General features: G+C 40.5%; 1 protein-coding gene and 1 long non-coding RNA gene across 3 annotated transcripts; both read left to right on the top strand.

Moving 5' to 3' along the window:
- Positions 1-12,286: 12,286 nt before the first annotated feature.
- Positions 12,287-17,218, top strand: LOC131537453 (uncharacterized). Its single transcript, XM_058770891.1, has 2 exons — positions 12,287-16,807; positions 17,079-17,218. The coding sequence occupies exons 1-2, from the start codon at positions 13,414-13,416 to the stop codon at positions 17,090-17,092; spliced, it is 3,408 nt and encodes a 1,135-aa protein (XP_058626874.1). The 5' UTR covers positions 12,287-13,413; the 3' UTR covers positions 17,093-17,218.
- A 2,335-nt stretch (positions 17,219-19,553) lies between these two features.
- On the top strand, positions 19,554-23,058 carry LOC131537774 (uncharacterized). 2 transcript variants are annotated; one of them, XR_009270384.1, is made up of 4 exons: positions 19,554-20,994; positions 21,079-21,562; positions 21,661-21,716; positions 22,581-23,058. It is a non-coding gene; the product is annotated as an uncharacterized LOC131537774 (long non-coding RNA). The 2 variants fall into 2 exon arrangements; XR_009270383.1 differs by having other exon boundaries at positions 19,554-21,562.
- The last annotated feature ends 1,104 nt before the right edge of the window (positions 23,059-24,162 follow it).

The following is a 24,162-nucleotide window of genomic DNA, read 5'->3' as shown; positions in this document are numbered from 1 at the left end:
CTTCATCCATAAGTACCTTGTAAATAGCGAATGCATAATTAACTCTTATCTGGATGGATGTTGTTAGAAGTTCTGGATGGTTTCCAGCCGGTGACCGTCCTGGCTCAGTCAAGTCCGTACCACTTGAGGCTCGATTAGGTTGTATTCAGGTTCAGATAACAAGTTATTATTAATTAATCACTCAGAGACTTGTTTAAGAAGTTAACGAATCACCAAAGCATTGGTTCCGTTTTATTAAAAAACAAATAACTCATAAGCAAATAACAAAAATAACAGCGAGTAGTCTTCACCACGAAATTTCGGCCCTGACAAATAGTCTGACAAGGATTTATATAATTCTTGCATATCATTTGCATTAATCTCATTAAAAACCTCCCATAACTATTCCACCTCTGTTACTGCTTGTGACTGCCTCCTCCATCTCAGGCAGGAAGCATGACCTTTATTTCAGAGTCTGCACAAGTCAATGTCAAAAGTTCAAAAGGAAAAATTACAACATCTCTAGATAGCAAGCGTGTCTGGATCTATTTTAAACTATAGGAAAAAATTGTGACACCTTCTTAAAACATAAGCGATACATGAGCACGTGTCTAAACCACAATATAACACCTCTAGCAGGTGTTAAGAGCATCTTATACCACGGTTAGCTAGAAGTTCCACCTTGCATTGAAATGCAAAGCACATCCTCTTGTTTTTAAACGTTATGTTACAAAATAAGCAAAGCAACCATATAGCAGTTAGACCTAGAAAGTTATCATTGTCTGCGATTTCAACATAGGATATACTTTTGCACAGTTTTCGACACTCATATTTTTATAACAGGAGTCTGGAGTTTCACTGTCTCTAAATCATTTGTTAGCTTTTGTAATTCAGCTGAAAAATCACACAATTCAATCATCTCTCTTATCAATTTCATTATTCTCTTATTCGTTGATTCTTGTTTTCTCATCAACCTCAGAATTGCCTTCATCTTGAAGACGATCTTCCGGTCCTCTCGCTCTCTCTTGAGCCCGCCTGCGACGTTCCTTCTTCACCTGTTTCTTGACCTCCCTACTCCAGTTTCGTTGTATCCCTTGAACTAAAAAAATCATCAAAATCAATTTCTATTTCATCTGATCTTTTCTTCACGGTCCTGTTAGAGGGTTGGTCGGGAAATCGCATATCAGATAAATTAGAGACTAATTCTACAATTCCCAATGTGGTCATTGGTGGTCACAAGTGTGACTATATTTTTTTATGACCATTTAGCTTTTTTGAATCAAGTCCACATTTTTTTTTTTTTTGTGGTCACATATGTATTCACACCAGGATAGTCCGATAGTTCACTTGCTTTGGTCCGGACCAAATAGAAGTTTTTTTCTTTTTTTTTTGGTGCGGTTCGCTTTCACACTGCCCTTTTTGCAAGTGAACTAGAAATTGTAAACACAACCACACGTGTGCTAAGGTCATCCTTTCATTGGACAGAAATTGTCAAGCAGGGAAAATCAGGAAGTGCAAAAACAGGCTAATCATGGAGATCTTTCGTAGTGCAATTTTTATTCTTTTACCGATTTGCGGTCATGAAATAAAAACACAATATGAAGAAACTTATGAGCATCATATATGAGACAATGTCATACAATGTTGTAATTACGACTTGCCAAAAATAAAATGTATAGATATGAAATACTCAAAGCATATCAAAATGTTAGTTTAAACATTTAACCTAGATAAATGTGCGCTAGGCGCATATCCAATCGTTTGTGTGGAGAGTGGAAGCTGAAGCGCGCTTCAGGACATCATACAAATACGGCGTAATTGTTGCTCATAAAGGTAATAATACATCGTTCGGAACTGTAAAGGGTATATTTTTATTTGTGTGCACTCACAATATCAAGAAAACATGCCTTTCTAAAATAAAGAAAACTAATAGGATGCGCTTCCCGTCAAAAATGAACAGTAACTTACAGACATGATGAATATATCTATAGAAAGCTTTGAATTACTACAAAACGAAATAAATCATATCCAAACCAAAAACTCTTTCATTATAATCCATAAAGATGCATTTCTTTCTAAAGGCGCGTCCAATGAGGAGATGGCGAGTCAGGATTTTTTACTTTATCTTTGTGACACTGACTCAGAAAACACTAGTTTATTAATAAATAATTCAAATATCTCCTTACTATTTTCCCAAGACACATTCATTGTAACTTTTGCTGGGGCTTTGCGGCAAGCTTTAGCCTATTTAGTGCGCTCATGTCACGTTGCTGTGGGCGCTATGGTCACGAAAACTCATAATTGGCACACGTTTTTAAGCATTGCGGTTTGAAAACGAGTGATTTAAGCGATTGAAATGCAAACAACAGCACTATATGCACGAGCTGTGTGTTTTCTGAGCATGCTTTCTGCAATTGGATCGGATCAAGGCCGGTTCATATTCACACCTTAAATGAACCGTACCAGAGTTCGTTTGGAAGCGGACCGAGACCACCTCTTCAGCTGGGTCTCGGTACGCTTGTTTGGTCTGCTTTTGGTGCGCACCCGCTGCATTCTCACCTGCCCAAACGAACCGCACCAAGAGGGAAAACGAACTCTAGTACGATTCAACCGAACTAAATGAGGCAGGTGTGAAAGCGCCATCAAGTTTCGTACCATTCCGATAAAATATTTTTTTTACATTTCTAAAAAAAAAAAAAAATTCTGTCTAAAATGACTGAACAACACCAGAGTGTTAAAGAGCATTAATTACAAAATCTGCAAACCCATTCCAGGTGAAAAAGACGTAGTATTAAATGTATTAAAAATATACTTGAAATTCAAGTAGTATGTTTATAATACATTTGTATTCCCAACATGCTTATTTGAAGTGCATTAAAAATATATTGAATTGCATTTTAATATATTTCTAAAAAGTATACTAGAAGTACTTTTGTATTAAATAAATGCTTAGTTATACTTATAAGAAATATGCTAAACACAAGCATATTTTTAATGTATTCATAAAAGTATACTAAAAATACGTTGGTAATAAATATATTCTTAGTTACAGTTTTAAGGAATATACTAAACACAAGCATACTTTTAGTGATGTTTTAGTGTATTTACAGAAAACAGGCTACTTATGTTACCCTTATATACCTGTATATTTTATGTGTACTTTGTGTAAGAACATAACAAAATGATTACATTTTAGTAGGTTTTTAATGTACTTTATATTGCAGTAGGCCTACACATGGTTATATTTTAAATATTTATGTATTTATAATTTTAATATTTGGAAAAGTATGATATTTTGAAAAACATTTTTAACATTTACAATGTACAAACCTTTGTCAAATATTATTAACCATTGCAATATTTAAAATATGTTGTTTAATATGGGTTATGCTACTTTGGTTGATTAGGCTGTTGTTCTTGTTCAAGCTTGATGCCTTTATTTTCTAATACATATTTCTGAAATTCCCACAAGGATTTCAACATAATATCTGAAAACAAAAACAAACAAAAAAATGTTTATTTGTGTTTAAATTCAAACAACACAGTCTAAACCTGATTGGTTTCAGAGCCATTGAACGGCTCTGATTGGTTCGTATGATAATGAGCTCGCAGCAGAGAGCTTCGTAAATCAAATATGATGTGCGTGCAAATGTCCCTTGAATGTGAATATACTGTAAGTCTAAATTTAAACAGTATTATTTAGAGCGATCGTGTCTCTTTAGGGCGCTTGGAGGAAACCACGCAATTCATATGGATTACTTTGGCGATGATTTTTTGCGATTAACTTTTTGAAACGTGAACATCTTTGATGAATCTTTTCATCGGAGGGACATAATTATGTCAAATGTGTGGATGATCTCAAGTCAAGTTATAATGAAATTAGGTACTTAAATGAAATCAAACTTACTTAAACTATTTTGGGTAACACTTTATGATATCAATCAAACTGACAACTCAATCCGAGCAGCTGAGTCCTTAGCCATCTTCAAGAATCGGCTAAAAACACATATCTTTAATCTTTATTTGACTCTCTAACTCCAGCACTCTCTATTCTAATTCTACTTCATCTATTTGTTTTCTTTTTCATTTAAAAATAAAATTATTTAAAAAGAAAAAAAAAAAACACTTGACCCTTTAAGAGACACTGTTTGTTTTCTAACTGCTGGTTCTCTCTTTTTTTTTAAGGCCTCTAACACTAGCTTTCTCTATTCTTTTTATATTCTATCTGTTTGTTTTCTTTCTATTTATTATATAATTAACAAACAACAAAAACTATTTTTTTCATACTTCCCAGAGGAAGAACTACTATATACAGGTTCTTAATGTGAATAATGCAATATGTGTAATTTATTCTAAAGTGAAGCTTATGGTTATCCACTAATAATGACTTAAGTATTACCAAATCCTTCAAAAGGAATTGTTAATTATTTAAAACAGAATTAAAGTTAAGATTATGATAACTCTCTAGTAATGATTTACAGGTACATCATTGATGTTTGAGGATAGTAATGATTCAGTTGGAACAGTATTTTAAAGTAGGGAGATAAAAACTAACAGAGACAATAGGTGGCATCACACCTTTGGTGCTTGGCCCTTAATAATAATAATAATAAGAAGAATAAGAACAGCAGATTACAATAGTGATGATTTGCCTTTGGCTGGCAGCACTAATAAAACATTTTGATAAAAGTTTTCTTCTTCATCTCCTGCATACACCCTTCTTGAGAAGAAAGAACTGTACTTTCTTTTGAAATGTCTTGGCTTGAGATTTAGGAAGTATTACAATATATTACACAATCAATATCTGTCCAGACAACCACACACACACACGACAGTTTTAATCTGGTATATTACTAGCTTGATAAATGTATTAAGTTTTTAATTGTGTTTTCAGACTGACCTCTGACTCCCGTTACATGTTTTAGTTTATTAAAATTTTATCTTTGCAGATATTCAATCCAAGTCACGTGCATTGAGGAGACAGGATTGTTTTCATATGAAGAGTTAATTTGCAAAAAAACGATAAACGGCACATTTAAAAAAAAAAATGAACTGAACTGAACTGTCGTGCGTTTTTCTCCACATATACCACGTTCTGAACCATAAACACATTTTGCAAAAGCTCCCTGTATTGAATGTAATCACAATAACAAAGTTTGTCAGGCATCTACATTGTCAGCTAAGGAGATTAAAGATTAAACAAGTGTTTTTGTTTAACTGTGAAACATGAAACGTGGAGTTATCTGCTTTTGCTAGGGGAAAAAAGGAGTTATCCATTTATGCAAATGAACTCTTCATATACAGTTTATATATTTGATTGCCTGCATGCAGAGCATTTTTAACAACCACTTTTACACAGCATCAGCAGTGGCTTGGATCAAGGCCTGAAATGAGCTGCTCATTTTGACCTCTTTATTTCTGAACAAGAAACAGCAATACTCAACTTAGGCTAATTGCAAAGGAGGCGTTCACAGCTCTACAGTGATATATAATATTTAAACATTGTACATTTTTTTCATCATAAATTGTAGGGCATCCACTTGTAATAGGTACTAGCAGTGGCCTAGCTCAGGTCCTGAAACCAGAAGAGCTATGGTGGATTTCATTAGTGATGTTTTGCATTTGGCTGGCACCACTAATGAAATAGTTTGATAAAAGTTTTCTTCTCCATCTCCTGCCCAGGCCCCTCCTGAGAGGAAAGAGCTGTACTTTCTTTTGAAATGTCCTGGCTTGAGGTTGAGCAAGTCGTGCTGATATTACACAAACAATATATGCCCACACACACACCTTCCCTATTTATTTTTTCTTTCTTTTTTTTTTATTATGCAAGTAAAGAATGTGACAATGTTTACATGTACCAAATACAGAACCCCATGGACCAAACATATAACATAATAATAATAAAAAAAAAAACTAAGTAAAGAAGGTGACAATATTTACATGTGCCAAAATATAGAATCACTTGGACAAACAAACATATATATACTGATAGCCAACATTACAAGTCTGTTCTCATTAACTCCTGTATTTGCATTCATATGTCTGTGAGCATGCATGTGTGTGTGTGTGTGTGTGTGCGCGCGCGTTTTTGTGACAAATCAGGACATAGATTTGTATAATTTGGTATTACAAGGAGAAGGTGACTTTTCAGGACATTGCCCCATGTCCCCACTTTTCAAAACTCTTATAAATCACACAGAATGGAGTGTATTGCAAATCTGAAATAGCAAAAGTTTTCTGTAAGGGGTAGGTTTAGGTGTAGGATTGGTGTAGGACAATAGCACATACAGTTTGTACAGTATAAAAACCATTACGCCTATGGGATGTCCCCACTTTTCACAAAAACAAACGTGTGTTTGTGTGTGTGTCATTGTGTCTAGGGTTGGAGGAGGAAGCATAAAACTGAAATAGTATCTTAAAAGATTGATAACAAATATAAGTACTGTATTTTTTTTAAATAAATAGACTAATAATAATAATAATAATAATAAGAGACAACAAATGTTATTAGCAACAATAATAATAATAATAAATAATGATAGTAATGATTTCATCAAAACTGGGAAAGGGTGGAGGACAATGAAGAGGGCAAGTAAAAATAATAATATGAATAATATTAGTATTGAATTATAAATTAATAAATGTTTAATAATTGGGGGGGGGATCCCACCGTGGCTACAACATATCAGAACTTAACTCCCCAGCCCATGTCACGCCCCAACGGGGGTGCCAGGGAAAGATGGCACCCCCATCTCCCCAAACATCAACCATCCCCAGCGACTACCTACATGCCACACTTATATATCGATTTATTTATTTACTTAATTATGTTTTTGATGTGTATATGTCTCAGCTAGTTTGTGATGCATTAAAAAAGTGAGACGTGTAGTGCAGCCCAGGTCAGGGACCCGGCCCACCCACACGGCACACTTACCCTGTATATGTGTGTATTTATTTATTAATTAATAAAAAACTTTTTTTTTTTTCAGATTTTCCTTTCGCCTCCTTATGTATATATATATATATATGTATATACACATACAGGTGCAGGTCATATAATTAGAATATCATCAAAAAGTTGATTTATTTCACTAATTCCATTCAAAAAGTGAAACTTGTATATTATATGCATTCATTACACACAGACTGATATATTTCAAATGTTTATTTCTTTTAATTTTGATGATTATAACTGACAACTAAGGAAAATCCCAAATTCAGTATCTCAGAAAATTAGAATATTGTGAAAAGGTTCAATATTGAAGACACCTGGTGCCACACTCTAATCAGCTAATTAACTCAAAACACCTGCAAAGGCCTTTAAATGGTCTCTCAGTCTAGTTCTGTAGGCTACACAATCATGGGGAAGACTGCTGACTTGACAGTTGTCCAAAAGACAACCATTGACACGTTGCACAAGGAGGGCAAGACACGTTCACAGAGCTCTGTGTCCAAGCACATTAATAGAGAGGCGAAGCGAAGGAAAAGATGTGGTAGAAAAAAGTGTACAAGCAATGCTGGAGAGGATTGTGAAACAAAAGCCATTCAAAAATGTGGGGGAGATTCACAAAGAGTGGACTGCAGCTGGAGTCAGTGCTTCAAGAACCACTACGCACAGAAGTATGCAATATTCCTTGTGTCAAGCCACTCTTGAACAACAGAGTGTCAGAAGCGTCTCGCCTGGGCTAGAGACAAAAAGGACTGGACTGCTGCTGAGTGGTCCAAAGTTATGTTCTCTGATGAAAGTTTTGCATTTCCTTTGCAAATCAGGGTCCCAGAGTCTGGAGGAAGAGAGGAGAGGCACACAATCCACGTTGCTTGAGGTCCAGTGTAAAGTTTCCACAGTCAGTGATTTGGGCTGCCATGTCATCTGCTGGTGTTGGTCCACTGTGTTTTCTGAGGTTCAAGGTCAACGCAGCCGTATACCAGGAAGTTTTAGAGCACTTCATGCTTCCTGCTGCTGACCAACTTTATGGAGATGCAGATTTCATTTTCCAACAGGACTTGGCACCTGCACACAGTGCCAAAGCAACCAGTATCTGGTTTAAGGACCATGGTATCCCTGTTCTTAATTGGCCAGCAAACTCGCCTGACCTTATTGTATAATTGTATTGTGAAGAGGAAGATGAGAGACACCAGACCCAACAATGCAGATGAGCTGAAGGCCACTATCAGAGCAACCTGGGCTCTCATAACACCTGAGCAGTGCCACAGACTGATCGACTCCATGCCACGCCGCATTGCTGCAGTAATTCAGGCAAAGGAGCCCCAACTAAGTATTGAGTGCTGTACATGCTCATACTTTTCAGTTGGCCAAGATTTCTAAAAATCCTTTCTTTGTATTGGTCTTAAGTAATATTCTAATTTTCTGAGATGCTGAATTTGGGATTTTCCTTAGTTGTCAGTTATAATCATCAAAATTAAAAGAAATAAACATTTGAAATATATCAGTCTGTGTGTAATGAATGAATATAATATACAAGTTTCACTTTTTGAATGGAATTAGTGAAATAAATCAACTTTTTGATGATATTCTAATTATATGACCAGCACCTGTGTATATATATATATATATATATATATATATATATATATATATATTTTTTTTTTTTTTTTTTGTTAGTAGGTTATTAAGAATATATTTAGCTATCACAAAATAACTTGAGATTCACTTGCAAGTGCAGTTAAACAGTTTATTAGGAACAATCAAAGCTGACTTTTTAGCATCATTACTCCAGTCACATGATCCTTAAAAAAAAACAGTTATAACTATTTTGAAAAGAGCTGAGGTTTTGCAGGTTTTTTTGATGAATAGAAAGTTCAGAAGAACAGCATCATTTGTAACATGATAAATGTCTTTATCATCACTTGTGTGCTAAATAAAAGCTTTAATTTCTATATATACTGACTCCAAGCTTTTGAATGGTATAGTGTATATTGTTATACTTGGAGTAGTAATAATGCTGAAAATGTAGCTTTGATCACAGGAATAAATTACATTTTAAAATATATTCAAATAGAAAGCAGTTATTTTAAATAGTAAAAATATTTCACAATATTACTGCATTAACAAATACAACTATGTATTTTGGACATAAAGGCTTGGTGAGCAGAAGAGAATTCTTTACAAAAACATTAAAAATCTTACTGTTCAAAAAGTTTGGACTGGTAGTGTGTCATTCATAACATAATCAGTAGTCAAGGAGTTTGTTTCACCATAGAATATCAGTGTAGTTTAACATCTGATGTTGGTACAGTGCTCTCAGAGGAAAACAGTTTGAAGAAAGTCATCAGGATTCATCTGTGGTGCAGATTCAATAAAATACAAACAACCCAAAAACAAAAAAACATTTGTGAGCATGTTAATATCAGGAGCATTTGTGTGTGTGTATATATATATATATATATATATATATATATATATATGTGTGTGTGTGTGTATATATATATATATATATATATATATATATATATATATATATATATATATAATAAAGAAAATACATTTTATATTTGAGAAATTATTATTATTATTATTATTGTTTAGCATGCTATTAAAATCTATTTCTGAACAGAGTAGGCTATTAACAATAAACATGTACTAAACATACTTAGACTCGTAGCATTCATCATGTTACAGTGTACACTCATATTATTATTATTGTTTTATATAGAGCATGAAAACATCATCGCGCTTTAAGAAATTTAAATACAATGAATTGCCTTTCATATTCAAAATGTTTTACACGATTTTAAACATTGTAGTCAGGGATTATAGTTTGGGAAAAACCCAACTATGATAGCCTAGTATGTATGATTTTATAGTAGCCTATGATATGATTCTGCAGCCATAGACTCACGCATGCCCTGGGCCCTGTTGCCTAGCAGCATCCTTCCCTGGCACCCCCGTTGGGGTGTGACATGGGCTGGGGAATTAAGGTCTGATATGTCGTAGCCACGGTGGGATCAGAGGCACCCTCCCCCCCGATTATTAAACATTTATTAATTTATAATCCAATACTAATATTATTAATATTATTATTTATACTTGCCCTCTTCGTTGTTGTAACATATATGGCCGGACACAGAGGTAAGTGACAGTACGTTAGTGTTTATTGAACAGGATGAGATGTGTAGCAATGGACTGACGACAGGAGGGGAGTACAAGACTTCAATGGTGAGCTCAGATGAGGGATGAGACAGATGGTGATGATTCTCTCTTCTACAGAGTAGCGGGGAAGACGAGACGAGGGAATCTTCTGAGACACACTGATCACGGAGACAGATGATCTAGGAGGAGAGGAGGACACATGGAGCAGAGACAGGAGGTAAGGCACAAAGGGTAAGTATTGCTTGGTAAAGTGTATATACTCAGCACGCTGATCTTAGGGAGTAGAGTCCATGTCATATTTATGAGATCGGACGATGAGAGTGACTGATGTGAGAGCTTATATGCTGGAGTTGATGACTGAGGTGATGAGGTGCAGGTGAGCGTGATTAGAACTCTGGTGATGTGGATCGTTGTGATTGGTGGGGAGCAGGGCCTGGCCGATCTGTGACAGTTGTACTCCACCCCTCCCCAGTTTTGATGAAATCATTAAGTGCGTTTACATGTACCCTCTTAATGCGATTACAATGAGATTTTGGCGATATTGCAATTATGCTTTACCTCATGTAAACGCAATACTTCGATCTAAATAATGCGATTAAGCTCATAATCGCAGCAAGCATAATCGTATTAACACAGGTGGTGTAAGCCAATTTTAATCGGAATATACAGGCATGTAAACACCTTAATCACAGTATTGCCGCTCTGACCAAAGTGTGCATGCGCTTGTGACATATATGAATAACGTGACACACACCTGTAATAATACCGAGATTAGAAACGATGGAGGGGAAGAAAGCATCGCATTCTGAGGAAAACACAACAAGCTGCCAGCAGTCTCTGTTCCTTACCCTCATCCAGAAAGGGCGAGCAGAATGCGACGGCAGCGTAGGCAAACAAATTCCATCATATTTCTATGGCGCCGAAAAAGCATGGAATACAGCCATACAAAATCATTATGCATTAGACGTAAATAAATTAAAACAGCAACCAGTAACACTGCTCTTTCTGAGTCCATCATTTGTGCTGTCCAGTGGGGTATGTGAATAATGGCAGTAAAAAATTTACCACAATTCTTAGCGAATAATAAGAATAATGGAAATTGCATGTAAACGGGAGTAAGAGCTTTGCTCTTGACATGTAAACATCAAAATGCGATTAAGTCCTTACTCTGATTATTGGAAATAATTGCAATATTCGTGCGCATGTAAACGCAGTCAATATTTTTATTATTATTACTATCATTATGATTAACATTATTATAGTTATTATTGTTGCTAATAACATTTGTTGTCTCTTATTATTATTATTAGTCTTTATTTATTTATTTCTATTTCTATATTTATTTATGTTTTTTGTTTTTTTTTACTCTACTTATATCTGTTATCAATCTATTATGATGCTATTTCAATTGTATGCTTCCTTCCCCAACCCTAGATACAATGGCACACACAAACACACACACACACACACACACATACATGCTCACAGACATATGAATGCAAATACAGATCACCCTGCCGGGATCCCATATGTGTATTCCACGGTATGCTTATTAGAGCCGTGTTTCCTCTGGCAGACCACGTTCTGCCGTCTCTAAATGATGCAGCCTAAGCCATCTCAGAGACTTCCATGTGCAATAGGGCCCTACGGGGTTACTTCACATGTCTAAATGCCACTTAAGCCCCTCTGGGAGGAGGTGACTCTGCAGTGTGCCTCTTCCAAGAGGAAGGGCACGCTTCCCAGTGTTATCCAATTCCTACTGTCTGGGTTGCTCAAGGAACAACAGTAGTTAACCTTCTCTATGTAGAGCCGGTCCTATTGTCTGCCGTATAGGAAGGATCAGGAGGCCTACACAGGGGCAGCTCCTGTGGTGCTTTGGTAGGGATCCCAATTTCTTCGGTCATCCGACGAGACTCAGAGTGACTGACTGAAAGGGAACGACTCGGTTACATATGTAACCCTCGTTCCCTGAAGAAGGGAACGGAGACGTCACGTCCCGTCGCCACAGTCGCTGTACCACCGCTGAGCTGCCGGTCATCCGACATGACGTCTCCGTTCCCTCCTTCAGGGAACGAGGGTTACATATGTAACCGAGACGTTCTCTGTCCTGTTAAATAAGGACAGATAACAAAGTTCGTCCGTCACATGTTGAAATTGTAACGTTTATTTTAGGAATTATTAAATGTAAATTTCAAATTGTATTTGTCACAAATATTAAGTAATGTGACACCGACATTAGCATATCCACATTGAATGCTTCCACTTCTAATGCTCAATACAAAGTAAACCACCTTTTCTTTATTTTATGGTATTGTAACATATTATTCAATAATATAAATAATACTGCACACCTGTTAAATTTGTAAATTTAAAATACATTATATTGTGTAACAGAGTAAAACGTAATGTGACGCGTGTCCCGGGACCTCATCAGCGTCGCCCTGGAAACGGAGGAGGATCACCTGCACGTCGCTAACACGGGCTGGCCGGCCACACCTGGAGCCCATTAAGACGCGGATAAAAGGACGCCAGAACGGGAGAGGGGTGAGATATGACTCCAGTTGGCGCATCACTAACTTCCCTCTCCCTCTGCCCTAGACAGCAGCGTCTGACCGGCCAGCCCACAGCACGAAGACTGCACGGACACCAGACCCGCACCTACGCAGAGCACGGAAGCACTAGTGGATCCTGGAGCACGATAATCTCACGCATGAGCACTACGGCACGCTTTCACTCACCAATAAACGCACCCTTCGGGGCCTTTATTGACCCTCCGTGTCGTGTGATTCTTCCTCCCGTTACACTGGTGGAGAATGCGGGCATAGCACGGGAAGAATCACCGACCGGCACCGTTTGTTTCCCCCGTTCTAACGTCTCGTCTTTTTTTTCTGTTTTCACTCAGGCGGCGACTCCTCCCCAGCCATGGATGAGCTGTTAAAACATCTAACCGAGGTCAGCATTCGACAGCAGCAGATCGTCGAGCACATGGTGGCCCGACAAGGAGAGGTGGAGCGGGAAATCGCCGCCCTCCGGACCGCCTCCGCCCAGCGGGTTCCGCTGCCCGACCCCCGTGTCCGAGCACCAGCGCTTCTCCCGAAGATGACGGCCCACGATGACGTCGAGAGCTTTCTCATGATGTTTGAGACAACGGCGAGTCAGGAGGGCTGGCCCCAGGACGAGTGGGCGCGCGCGCTGGCACCGCTGCTTACCGGCGAGCCCCAACACGCCTATTTTTCGATGCCGTCGGAAGTGCGAAACTCCTACGAAGAATTGAAAAAGGAAATCCTATCCCGAGTGGGCCTCTCACCCATCGCGGCGGCACAATGCGGAACCCGCTCACCATAGGAGATCTGGTTGATGCCATCGAGTTGGCGGAGGCGGCCCAGCGTCGGGAGGCTGGGGAGCGAGCGCCACCGATTCCCCGGAGGGTGCACCAGGAGCGACGCGCGCCGGAGGGTACCTATCGGCCAGTAGGCAGGCCGGCGGCTCCCGAGCCCCAGGACGAGCCGATGCCCACGGAGCCGCCCACCGCACCACATCAGGCATGGCTGGCAGGTTGCTTCGTCCACCATGAGCCCCCACTGGCGGCCCCGAAGATCCACGTCGAGGTCAACGGCCGGACCTTCCGGGCTCTGCTGGACTCGGGCAGTGCGGTCAGTCTTATACAGTCGACGGTGGTATCCCCGCGGTCAGGATCCAAGGCCGTGCTCCCCATCACCTGCGTGCATGGCGATACGCGCCAGGTCCCCGCACGACGTGTCAACATCACCGCTGCCTCTGGCTCCTGGCCCGTCGAAGTGGGCTTAGTGAAGGACCTTCCCGTCCCGGTCCTCCTAGGACGGAATTGGCCAGGATTCGACCGCCTGCTCGCCGACGCCACCCAACCTGCCAGCCCGGCCGGGAGCCGCCGCACTCGGAGATTCAGCCGTCGTCCCCGCCGGAGCGCCGCCCTGCTGGCCTCGGACAGCCCCCGAGATGGTGAGTCCCCCTCTCAAACCACTAACCTCTTTTATGACATCTTTCAACAGGTTAAGGGAGGTGGGACCTTTGCGAAGGAACAGCTCGGGGACGAGCGGCTGAAGCATTGCTGGGCGCAAGTGAGGGTGACCGAAGGAAAGGAAGTGCAACCACCGCCCCACCCGGTCCCCCACTTCATTGTGGAAAACGGCCTGCTCTACTGTGTCGCACCGCGAAGGGGGGAGGAGAAACAATTGCTGGTAGTGCCGCGGACCAAGACGGAGACAGTGATAGAGCTCGCCCACTCCCATCCCATGGCCAGTCACCTAGGGGCCCACAACACCATCCAACGAATTCGGGATCGGTTCCACTGGCCCGGACTAGATGCGGAGGTGAGGCGCTTCTGCCGCGCCTGCCCCACGTGCCAGCCGACCTCGCCCAGCACTCCTCCCCCCAGCCCGCTGATTCCCCTGCCCATCATAGAGGTACCCTTCGAGCGAATTGGCATGGATCTCGTGGGGCCGTTGCCGAAGTCCGCCCGGGGCCATGAACACATCCTGGTCATCGTGGATTATGCCACTCGCTACCCCGAAGCCATTCCCCTCCGGAAAGCAACATCGAAGGCGATCGCCCAGGAACTCTTCCTGTTGTGTAGTCGAGTTGGCATCCCCGCGGAGATATTGACCGACCAAGGCACCCCGTTTATGTCCCGGACCATGGCCGACCTCTGTCGGCTCCTGCAGGTTAAACAGCTCCGCACCTCAGTCTACCACCCGCAGACCGATGGGCTGGTTGAAAGATTCAACCAAACCTTGAAGCGGATGCTCCGTCGGGTGGCCGCGGAGGATAAACGGGATTGGGACCGAATGCTCCCGTACGTCCTTTTTGGAATTAGAGAGGTGCCCCAAGCGTCGACCGGTTTCACCCCATTCGAACTCCTGTTCGGACGTCAACTCGATGTCGCCAAGGAAGCCTGGGAGCAACAACCGGCCGCCCATCGGTCCATGATCGAGCACATCCGTGAGATGAGGGAACGGATCGACAGGGTCATGCCGATGGTCCGGGAGCACCTCACCAAGGCTCAGCAGGCCCAACAACGGCACTATGACCGGGCAGCCAAACCGCGGGAGTTTCAGCCCGGAGACCTCGTCCTGGTCCTGGTCCCGACCGCGGCCTGCAAATTTCTAGCCAAGTGGCAGGGGCCATTCACGGTGACGGAAAAGGTGGGACCCGTCACCTATCGCGTACGCCAACCCGGGAAACGAAAAGAGGAGCAACTATATCACGTGAATCTCCTGAAACGGTGGGTCGGGACGAGGACCCAACTGGCCGCCCTAGCCACCACCACTCCCGTGGTTGTAGACGTTAACCCCCACCTGTCGGCTGCCCAGAAGACGGAGCTGCAACACCTGGTCGGTCAATTCTCCGACGTGTTCTCTCCACTCCCCGGGCGGACCCATGTCCTTCAGCATGACATCCGCACACCACCCGGCACCATCGTCCGGCAGCGGCCCTATCGAGTGCCAGAGGCTCGGCGACACGCCATTGAAGAGGAAGTGCAGGAGATGCTGAAGTTAGGAGTAATCGAGCCCTCGCGCAGCCCCTGGTCCAGCCCCATCGTTATGGTCCCGAAACAGGATGGCACCCTCCGCTTTTGTAATGACTTCCGCCGCCTAAACGAGGTCTCCGAATTTGATGGGTATCCCATGCCGCGGGTGGACGAACTCCTGGATCGGCTGGGGAGGGCCCGATATATCTCCACCCTGGATCTCACCAAAGGTTACTGGCAAGTGCCCCTGTCGGATGACGCCAAACCGAAGACCGCCTTCTCCACCCCCAGTGGGCACTGGCAGTATCGGGTCCTCCCCTTCGGCCTGCATGGGGCCCCAGCCACCTTCCAAAGGCTAATGGACATCTTGCTGAGGCCCCATCAACCCTACGCCGCGGCCTACCTGGATGACGTCATAGTCCATTCGGAGACCTGGGAGGACCACCTAGAGCGGCTGCGGAGGGTGCTCATGGAGCTGCGCAGGGCGGGACTAACCGCCAATCCCCGGAAATGCCACCTCGCCCTCGATGAAGCCAAGTACCTGGGCTACCAGGTGGGCCGGGGACTTATCAAACCTCAAGAGAAGAAGGTAGCGATTCTCTCGGCCCCACGGCCCACCTCCAAGACCCAGGTACGTGCCTTTTTGGGATTGGCGGGATACTATCGGTGTTTCATCCCTAACTTCTCCTTCTTAGCCGCACCCCTGACAGACCTGACCAGGAAGGGGCAGCCAGAGAAGGTCGCCTGGGGACACACCGAAGAGGAGGCGTTTAAGAAGGTGAAGGAGGCTCTCACCGCGGCGCCGGTGCTCCGAGCCCCGGACTTTAACTGCCCCTTCCTGCTGCAAACAGACGCCTCCGACACCGGGTTGGGAGCCGTCCTATCCCAGGTACAGGACGGTGAGGAACACCCGGTGATTTACATCAGCCGAAAGCTGACCCCCACGGAGCAACGGTACGCCGCCGTGGAAAAGGAAGCATTGGCCGTCAAGTGGGCAGTCCTGGAGCTCAGGTATTACCTACTCGGCCGGAAGTTTACGCTCTTCACCGATCACGCCCCTCTCCAATGGATGGCATGGGCCAAGGAGACGAATGCGAGGGTCACCCGCTGGTTCCTGGCGCTCCAGGACTTCCACTTCACCGTACAACATCGGGCGGGGACGGCCAACGCCAACGCCGACGGACTTTCCCGGATCTGGTCAGCTTTCGCAGGTCTGTCAGGTATTTCTCCCCTCCCTCCCGCTCTTTCCCCTCTCGCCCGCAGGGACAGGACGACGCTTAGGGGGGGGAGTGTGACGCGTGTCCCGGGACCTCATCAGCGTCGCCCTGGAAACGGAGGAGGATCACCTGCACGTCGCTAACACGGGCTGGCCGGCCACACCTGGAGCCCATTAAGACGCGGATAAAAGGACGCCAGAACGGGAGAGGGGTGAGATATGACTCCAGTTGGCGCATCACTAACTTCCCTCTCCCTCTGCCCTAGACAGCAGCGTCTGACCGGCCAGCCCACAGCACGAAGACTGCACGGACACCAGACCCGCACCTACGCAGAGCACGGAAGCACTAGTGGATCCTGGAGCATGATAATCTCACGCACGAGCACTACGGCACGCTTTCACTCACCAATAAACGCACCCTTCGGGGCCTTTATTGACCCTCCGTGTCGTGTGATTCTTCCTCCCGTTACAGTAAGCACAGACTCACTGTCAATTACTAGTACAGTATATGCTGCTTGAGTTCATTCTGAATAACAAATGCATTAAAGTACTAAATTTGCTTCTGTGAATATGAATTATTTTAACTAGTCTATCTTAGATTATAGACCAACTGCAACCAATTTATCCACTACCGCAGCCATCAACGAGCCCTCCGGCAGAGTGCAATGCAATACGTGACGCAATGTGCTCCAACGGGTTCATTTTTTCACTTTTAACTTTTCAAAGTCTGTGGTTAAAGCACCGCTTAGCTGTAAAAAGCAGCAAATACACATTTCCAATGTTGCTGCTGCAGCAACGGCAGCGGTAGAAGTATTATTCTGGATGAGTACCATCTGTATATGCAGCAAATTGTATCATTGAATCCACAGGTGCTATATGGAAGAGGGATCAGCCATTCATGAAGCAAAACAATTTCAAAACATTCTTATTTCTGATGTGTAAAAGAAAGGTATTTCATGACATGTTCAACAAGGCAAAATTAAAGTTTAATAACTTAACCAACAGATAAATCACATGTACAGGATGGTGAGAAGGAAGTGTCTTCACAATACTGCCTGTTTATGCAAAACATAAACAAACTCTTGTGGTTATGCACATTAAGAGGATGTGTAATGTAAATCAGGAAGCCCTCTTGTACTTTATGATCTGATAGAAAACCGAAAGCAGTTTGGTGTGACTTACACGGATGTATTCTAAGCCTATTCTAGGTACCTGTATTCAAGGGCAAACATAGAGCCATGCAAGTCTAACTACGCTAATGAAGTTTTTGTGAAATATCTATCCTCAAAAGAAATCTTTACATAACTATAATATACTTTACTGCAGGGTTCCTCAAATCTTTCTCTGTAGGGCCAATCTGCTGCAGAGTTTAGCTCCAACCCTGATCAAACTCACTACCTGTGATTTTCTAATGATCCTGAAGACTCTGATTAGCATGCTCAGGTGTGTTTGATTAGGGTTAGAGCTAAACTCTGCAGGAAAGTGGATCTCGTGGGCCAGATTTGAGGATCCCTGCTTTTTCCCCATCTAAAATACTTTCACTTCAGCAGAAACAAAAGTAAAAGCACAACAGATGAAAGGAAATAGTGCTGCACCTTTTGATGAGGTCAAACTCGGTTTTGTGATCTAACAAGCACTTGGTCCATATGTCAAGTTCTGCAATTTCCAATAGATAAATGCCATTTAAAGTATAATTCAGTATAATACAATGCATTACAATGACACATGCATACACTTCAACTCAGTTGTATCGCAGTCTTCGCAAAGGATTGCATGAGGGTCCTCTGACTACTGGGGAGTTACTTTGGTTAGAAAACTAGCACATAGCTCCATATGCCTTGATCTTGTTTAACCTCCGACCTGCATTACAGGACCCAGGGAGCGTCTATTAAATGTCCAAATGGAAATGTAATTCAACTCTTATCATCACCTTATTACCGGTGGTTCCCAATGAGAAAAGGCCACACAATCATTCTTTCTTAAGAAATCACTTCTCAAGAAACTGCATTAAAATGGTTATACATACCGTACATAAATATTTTTCCTCATTGATTTTATGCAATAGTGACCACTGGCAAACAGAGGAATGCGATTTGTGCTGCTTTGCATGACTACAAGCAAACACAGAGCCTTAAATGGTAAAATGCAAATATGTGCATGTGTAACGCAACAAAACACAGCTTCAAATCAAAATGTTCCACCCGGGGGCTGTTTCATAAAACTAGTTTACCAAATAAGCCAGGCTTATTTCAGTAATTCTGATTTATTGTTACTTGATTTTGTTTCCAAAAGCAAAATTACCATAGCTCAATTTCAGTCACTGTGACAATTTATGCTGAGAAACTAACCTGGGCTGCGTTTCCCAAAAGCATCGTAAGCTTAAGTACATCGTAGACCCATTGAAACCAATGTAGCTACCATCAACTTCAGAATCAGAGTCAGAATCAGAAAGAGCTTTTATTGCTTTTATTGCTTGCACATACAAGGAATTTGTTTTAGTGTCACAAGCTTCCAGTACACAGACACAAAGACAAACAGACAATAAAAATAAGATGAGAATAAAAAATACACATATGTAAATATAAATAATACAAAAAATTGAAAAAGAAAAAAATATTTGAAACATAAATATTAACATAAATAAAACATAAAGAAACTGTTCTTGTGCCTGGCTGTCCTGGTATTTGGGGCTCTGTAGCGCCGGCCAGATGGCAAAAGGTCAAAAAGGGGATGACTTGGATGTGAGGGATTTTCTGAGCCCTTTTCCTCACTCTGGATGTACAGTATACAGTTCTTGAAGGGTGGGCAGGGGGGCACCGATAGTCCATTCAGCAGTCCAAACCGTTCTCTGTAGTCTTCTGATCCCTGATTAGGCTTACGATGGGAAACGCAGCCCTGGTCAGGAGCAGGCGAACTGTCCGGCTAAGCTGAGCTCCTCTAACACTGACCAATAGGAACACATCGATATTACCACTGACTCTCTCATATACAATTAGTTGACTTTATTATTAGTCCAAAAATAAAAGTGAGCATAAAATACAACTTAATAAATAAAAAATAGGTTACAACCAACTGCAGACTATTTAATGTATTGTGCCCAAAATGTAATGACCTTTTTTTTCTTCTTTTTTTCTTAAGATATATGAAAACATTTTAACATATTTGCTGCTTGTGCATTCAGTTGATCAGCAGTTTCAAGCCATGCAGCCTTTCTCTCGGGTTTTACGACAGCTTTACATTTCATGATTATTAATTTTATTACTTTTGTAATAAATATATTCTTAGTTACACTTTCTAGGAATATACTAAACACAAGCATACTTTTAGTGACATTTTAGTGTATTTATAGAAAACATATGTTACCCTTACTTAAAGTATATTTTATGTGTACTTTGTGTAAGAGCATAGCAAAATGATTATACTTTTAGTAGGTTTTTAATGTACTTTATATTGCAGTAGGGCCTACACATGGTTATATTTTAAATATTTATGTATTTACAATTTTAATATTTGGAAAAGTACAATATTTTGAAAAACATTTTTAACATTTACAATGTACAAACCTTTGTCAAATGTTATTAACCATTGCAATATTTAAAATATGTTGTTTAATATGGGTTATGCTACTTTGGTTAATTAGGCTGTTGTTCAGTATGATACATTAATTGTTATAAGCTAGGTGTTTATGAATTTGTTCAAGCTTGATGCCTTTATTTTCTAATATATATTTCTGAAATTCCCACAAGGATTTCAACATCATATCTGGAAAAAACAAACAAAAAAAAACACTTTTATTTGTGTTTAAATTCAAACAAAACAGACTAAACCTGATTGGTTCCAGAGCCACTGAACGGCTCTGATTGGTTCGTATGATAATGAGCTCGCAGCAGAGAGCTTAGTAAATCAGATATGATGTGTGTGCAAATGTCCCTTGAATGTGAATATAAGTCTAAATTTAAACAGTATTATATAGAGCGATCGTGTCTCTTTAGGGTGCTTGGAGGAAACCACGCAATTCATATGAATTACTTTGGCGATGTTTTTTTGCGATAAACTTTTTGAAACGTGAACATCTTTGAATCTTTTCATCGGAGGAACATAAATCTCTCAGATTTCATTAAAATATCTCCGCTTTTCTTTGAAGATGAACGAAAGTCTTAGATGGTTTGGAGCATCTTAAGGGTGAGTGATGACATAATTCAAATTGTTTTGGGGGAACTATAAAATTAATTAGAAAATATAGCGGTATGTTCTTATTTTTACCAGCTTCTGCAAGCGTGTATGGCGTCTGGCTTTGGAACCTCACTGTGACTTCAGGTAAGATTTGTATTTAATTAACGTTATTTGTCTGTACCAGTCGTGTTTTTGACAAATGCATTGCAAATTAAATAAAATTATTCATTATAACATGTACAACATTAACAGTTTTTATTTGCAACATGAAGTGTATTTATTTCTGATTTCCTGAACAATCTGGCTTCATTGAAATGAGGTTAATGATCTTTGAAAAACCATGATTATGAACATACAGTTACTTTGTCTTGAGCTGATCAGCAAACTGTGGTAGTGTTGGTTGATTGGTGTTTATATTTGTTCAAGCTTGACAACCTTATCGACTTTATTTTCTAATATATATTTCTCATTACAGATAAGAACAAAGATTAAATTGTAAGAAGGTGTGCTTATAAAAGCATACAGTACATCTGAAACTGCTGAGGCTGGGAAGGTTTTTGACTATATTTCCGACCAGGTACATTGTTCTGTCATTCTTAAATAGAAAACAAATCATCAATCATTATTTGCCTTTTTTTGTGCATGTGAGAAATATTAACATTTGTTGTTTTTCAGATCAGCTGCTATAGAAGACAAACTGAAATCTGAGTGCAGAGACAAGCAAAGGAATAGTAATTATGTTTTACCGTATTGTCCCGAATATAAGACGACCCTGATTATAAGACGACCCCCCTTTTTCCAGATGTACCTTTTGGAAAAAGGCTTTTTGAAAACCAAATCTTGTTTTCTTGTTTGTTTTTCTCTTTGTAAAACAAATTTTTTTCTTAAATTATTTTCAAATTGCATATTTTTCCTATTTGAATTTTTGTTTTGAAAGTATGGTAAATACTGGTAAAATGTACCAACAATGACATTGAAAAATATACACTTTTTGATATACCATAAAAATAACAGGTAGCCCATCTGATTTATATAACATTTAGGTTATCCATCTCATAGTAGCCAACCAAAATTTTATTAACAGTAGAAGTGAAATCTTATTGTAGTCTTCAAATCTGGGAAGCCTACTGTCTTGTGTTTTAAAATCACTTACAGAGGAAGTTTGGTTCCATCAGGTTAACATGACAGTCACGACTCGTGCCGCTGTAAGCTTTTCTTTTTGTTTTGTTTTCGCCCGCGATCTTTACAACACACATTATATTACATATTTCATGGCACACTCGTTATATGCGTTTTTGGCGCCACCTATTGTTGTGGGTGTATTACTGACATGTCAAAGTCTAGACCCCGAATATAAGACGAATATGTATTTCCAAGAAAAAAACATCGTCTTATATTCGGGACAATACGGTAATATCGTATCACCTCTGTTATAGAGATTTTTGAATCAGGCCTAATGGAGGATGATTCAGTCAATCTTGGAAGAAAAATGTTAGCAATGTGTCCATTCCAGGTGACTAATTTGTGCTTCCTTTCAGTCATTCGTGTAAAAATCCGTTATCTAATTTTGTTTCTGTTTTGTTTTTTTTCTAAAGCTGCAAGGCACTTGTGCAAAATATTGTATGCCAGGACGACTAGGCTGTGCCCAGGTCTCCGGAACCTGCGACGACGCTCAGCTCCATCGGGCCCTCCGTCTGCACCTTCGGGTCCACCAGCTCTGTCTCCATCAATCGGCTCCCAGATGTCGGCACACACCATCTACATCTTGGCTCCTCCCTCCCTCGACTCCGCCGTGTGTTGTCAGCACTGGGATGCTCTGGGTCTGTGCCATGTGCCAAACTCCATCTAAGCCGCCAGGGCATCATCGTCATCCTCCCATCACCATCCCTTCACCACATCCTGCCATCATCCCACACCTTTGCCTCTCACCATTCCTACACCATCTCCTCGTCCACCTCCAAAACCCCCTCCATCCCTCCCTATTCTGTTGCTTGAACTTTATCATCTTCAGTCTTTGCACACACATCTATTCACTTCTGCACTTAGTTTTTCTGTAAATTTTTGTTTTTTTTCTTCAGAAAATTGCATTGTAATTTTTATTTATTTATTGATGTAAAATTCTTTACTTTTCAGTAATACAGGTATAACTGAAATGTTCTACAAATGGATAAGATAGCTTTTCCATAGCATTTGTCTTTTTTTTTTTATTATTATAATGTTTTTTGTATGTTTTAAAATGTACTTGAGTATGTTTGTAGTAATACAAATATACTATAAACATTTCAAGTACATTTTTAATACATTTAATAGTATGTTTTTTGTTTTTCACCAAAGTATATATGCTGCTGTACTTTTTTAATGTACTTATGAATGTATGAATTTGAATAATGTACTTATGAATATTTGAAATGTATACAATATGTAATACATTAAAGTTTTCTAGATATCAAAGTGTACGTGTGTGTATATACTGAAAAATATAATACTAATTAATATAATATACTAGTAGTGTAATGCTAATGCATTTCTAATGAGCTGAAATACAATTGAAATGTACTTGAAGCACATTAAAACGATGCTTCAAATATATTCTACCTGTAGTTCATGAAGTATTAAAAGTACATTTTAAATGTATTTTAATAAATACACTTAAATTGCACTAAATATACTTAGTGGTTCCAATTTAACACAGTTTCAATATATTAAATATATTACAAATAGATTAAAATTGAACTTAAACATATCTTGAAATACACTTAATATACGTAAAGTTGTTTCAAAATAATACATTTAATATGCACTTAGTATAGTATAGTATAAATATATTAAGTGTGTCTGAAAAAGCACAATTTAAATATATTTCTTTTTCACCTGGGCAGCTTACATTTGTTTTAGTTACTGCTATCATAGAAATACACTTATAAGTAGGATTAAAATTCTATGTGTCACATTTAATGTCCAACAACAAATATTTTAGCAGAATGCATATTTTATTCAGAATTCTTGTCACTGAGGAAAACACAATGTCTCAAATGCATTAAACAGCACAAATATTCGCAGTTTGCCATGGTAGATCGATTGATCCATGATCAACATTAAGGGCTGATTAAGAATAAGCGTGCACATCAAATTATCCTGACTCCCTGAACCTGGATCGAATTAGTGAGATTGCGTGAA

Source organism: Onychostoma macrolepis, chromosome 03, assembly GCF_012432095.1.
Source record: "Onychostoma macrolepis isolate SWU-2019 chromosome 03, ASM1243209v1, whole genome shotgun sequence".
NCBI classification, from domain to species: domain Eukaryota; kingdom Metazoa; phylum Chordata; class Actinopteri; order Cypriniformes; family Cyprinidae; genus Onychostoma; species Onychostoma macrolepis.
This window is presented reverse-complemented; position numbering and strand designations above follow the sequence as displayed.

Bases quoted from the DNA above. Each gene is read 5' to 3' on its own strand.
- LOC131537453 (XM_058770891.1), top strand. From the start codon at position 13,414: ATGCGGAACCCGCTCACCATAGGAGATCTGGTTGATGCCATCGAGTTG.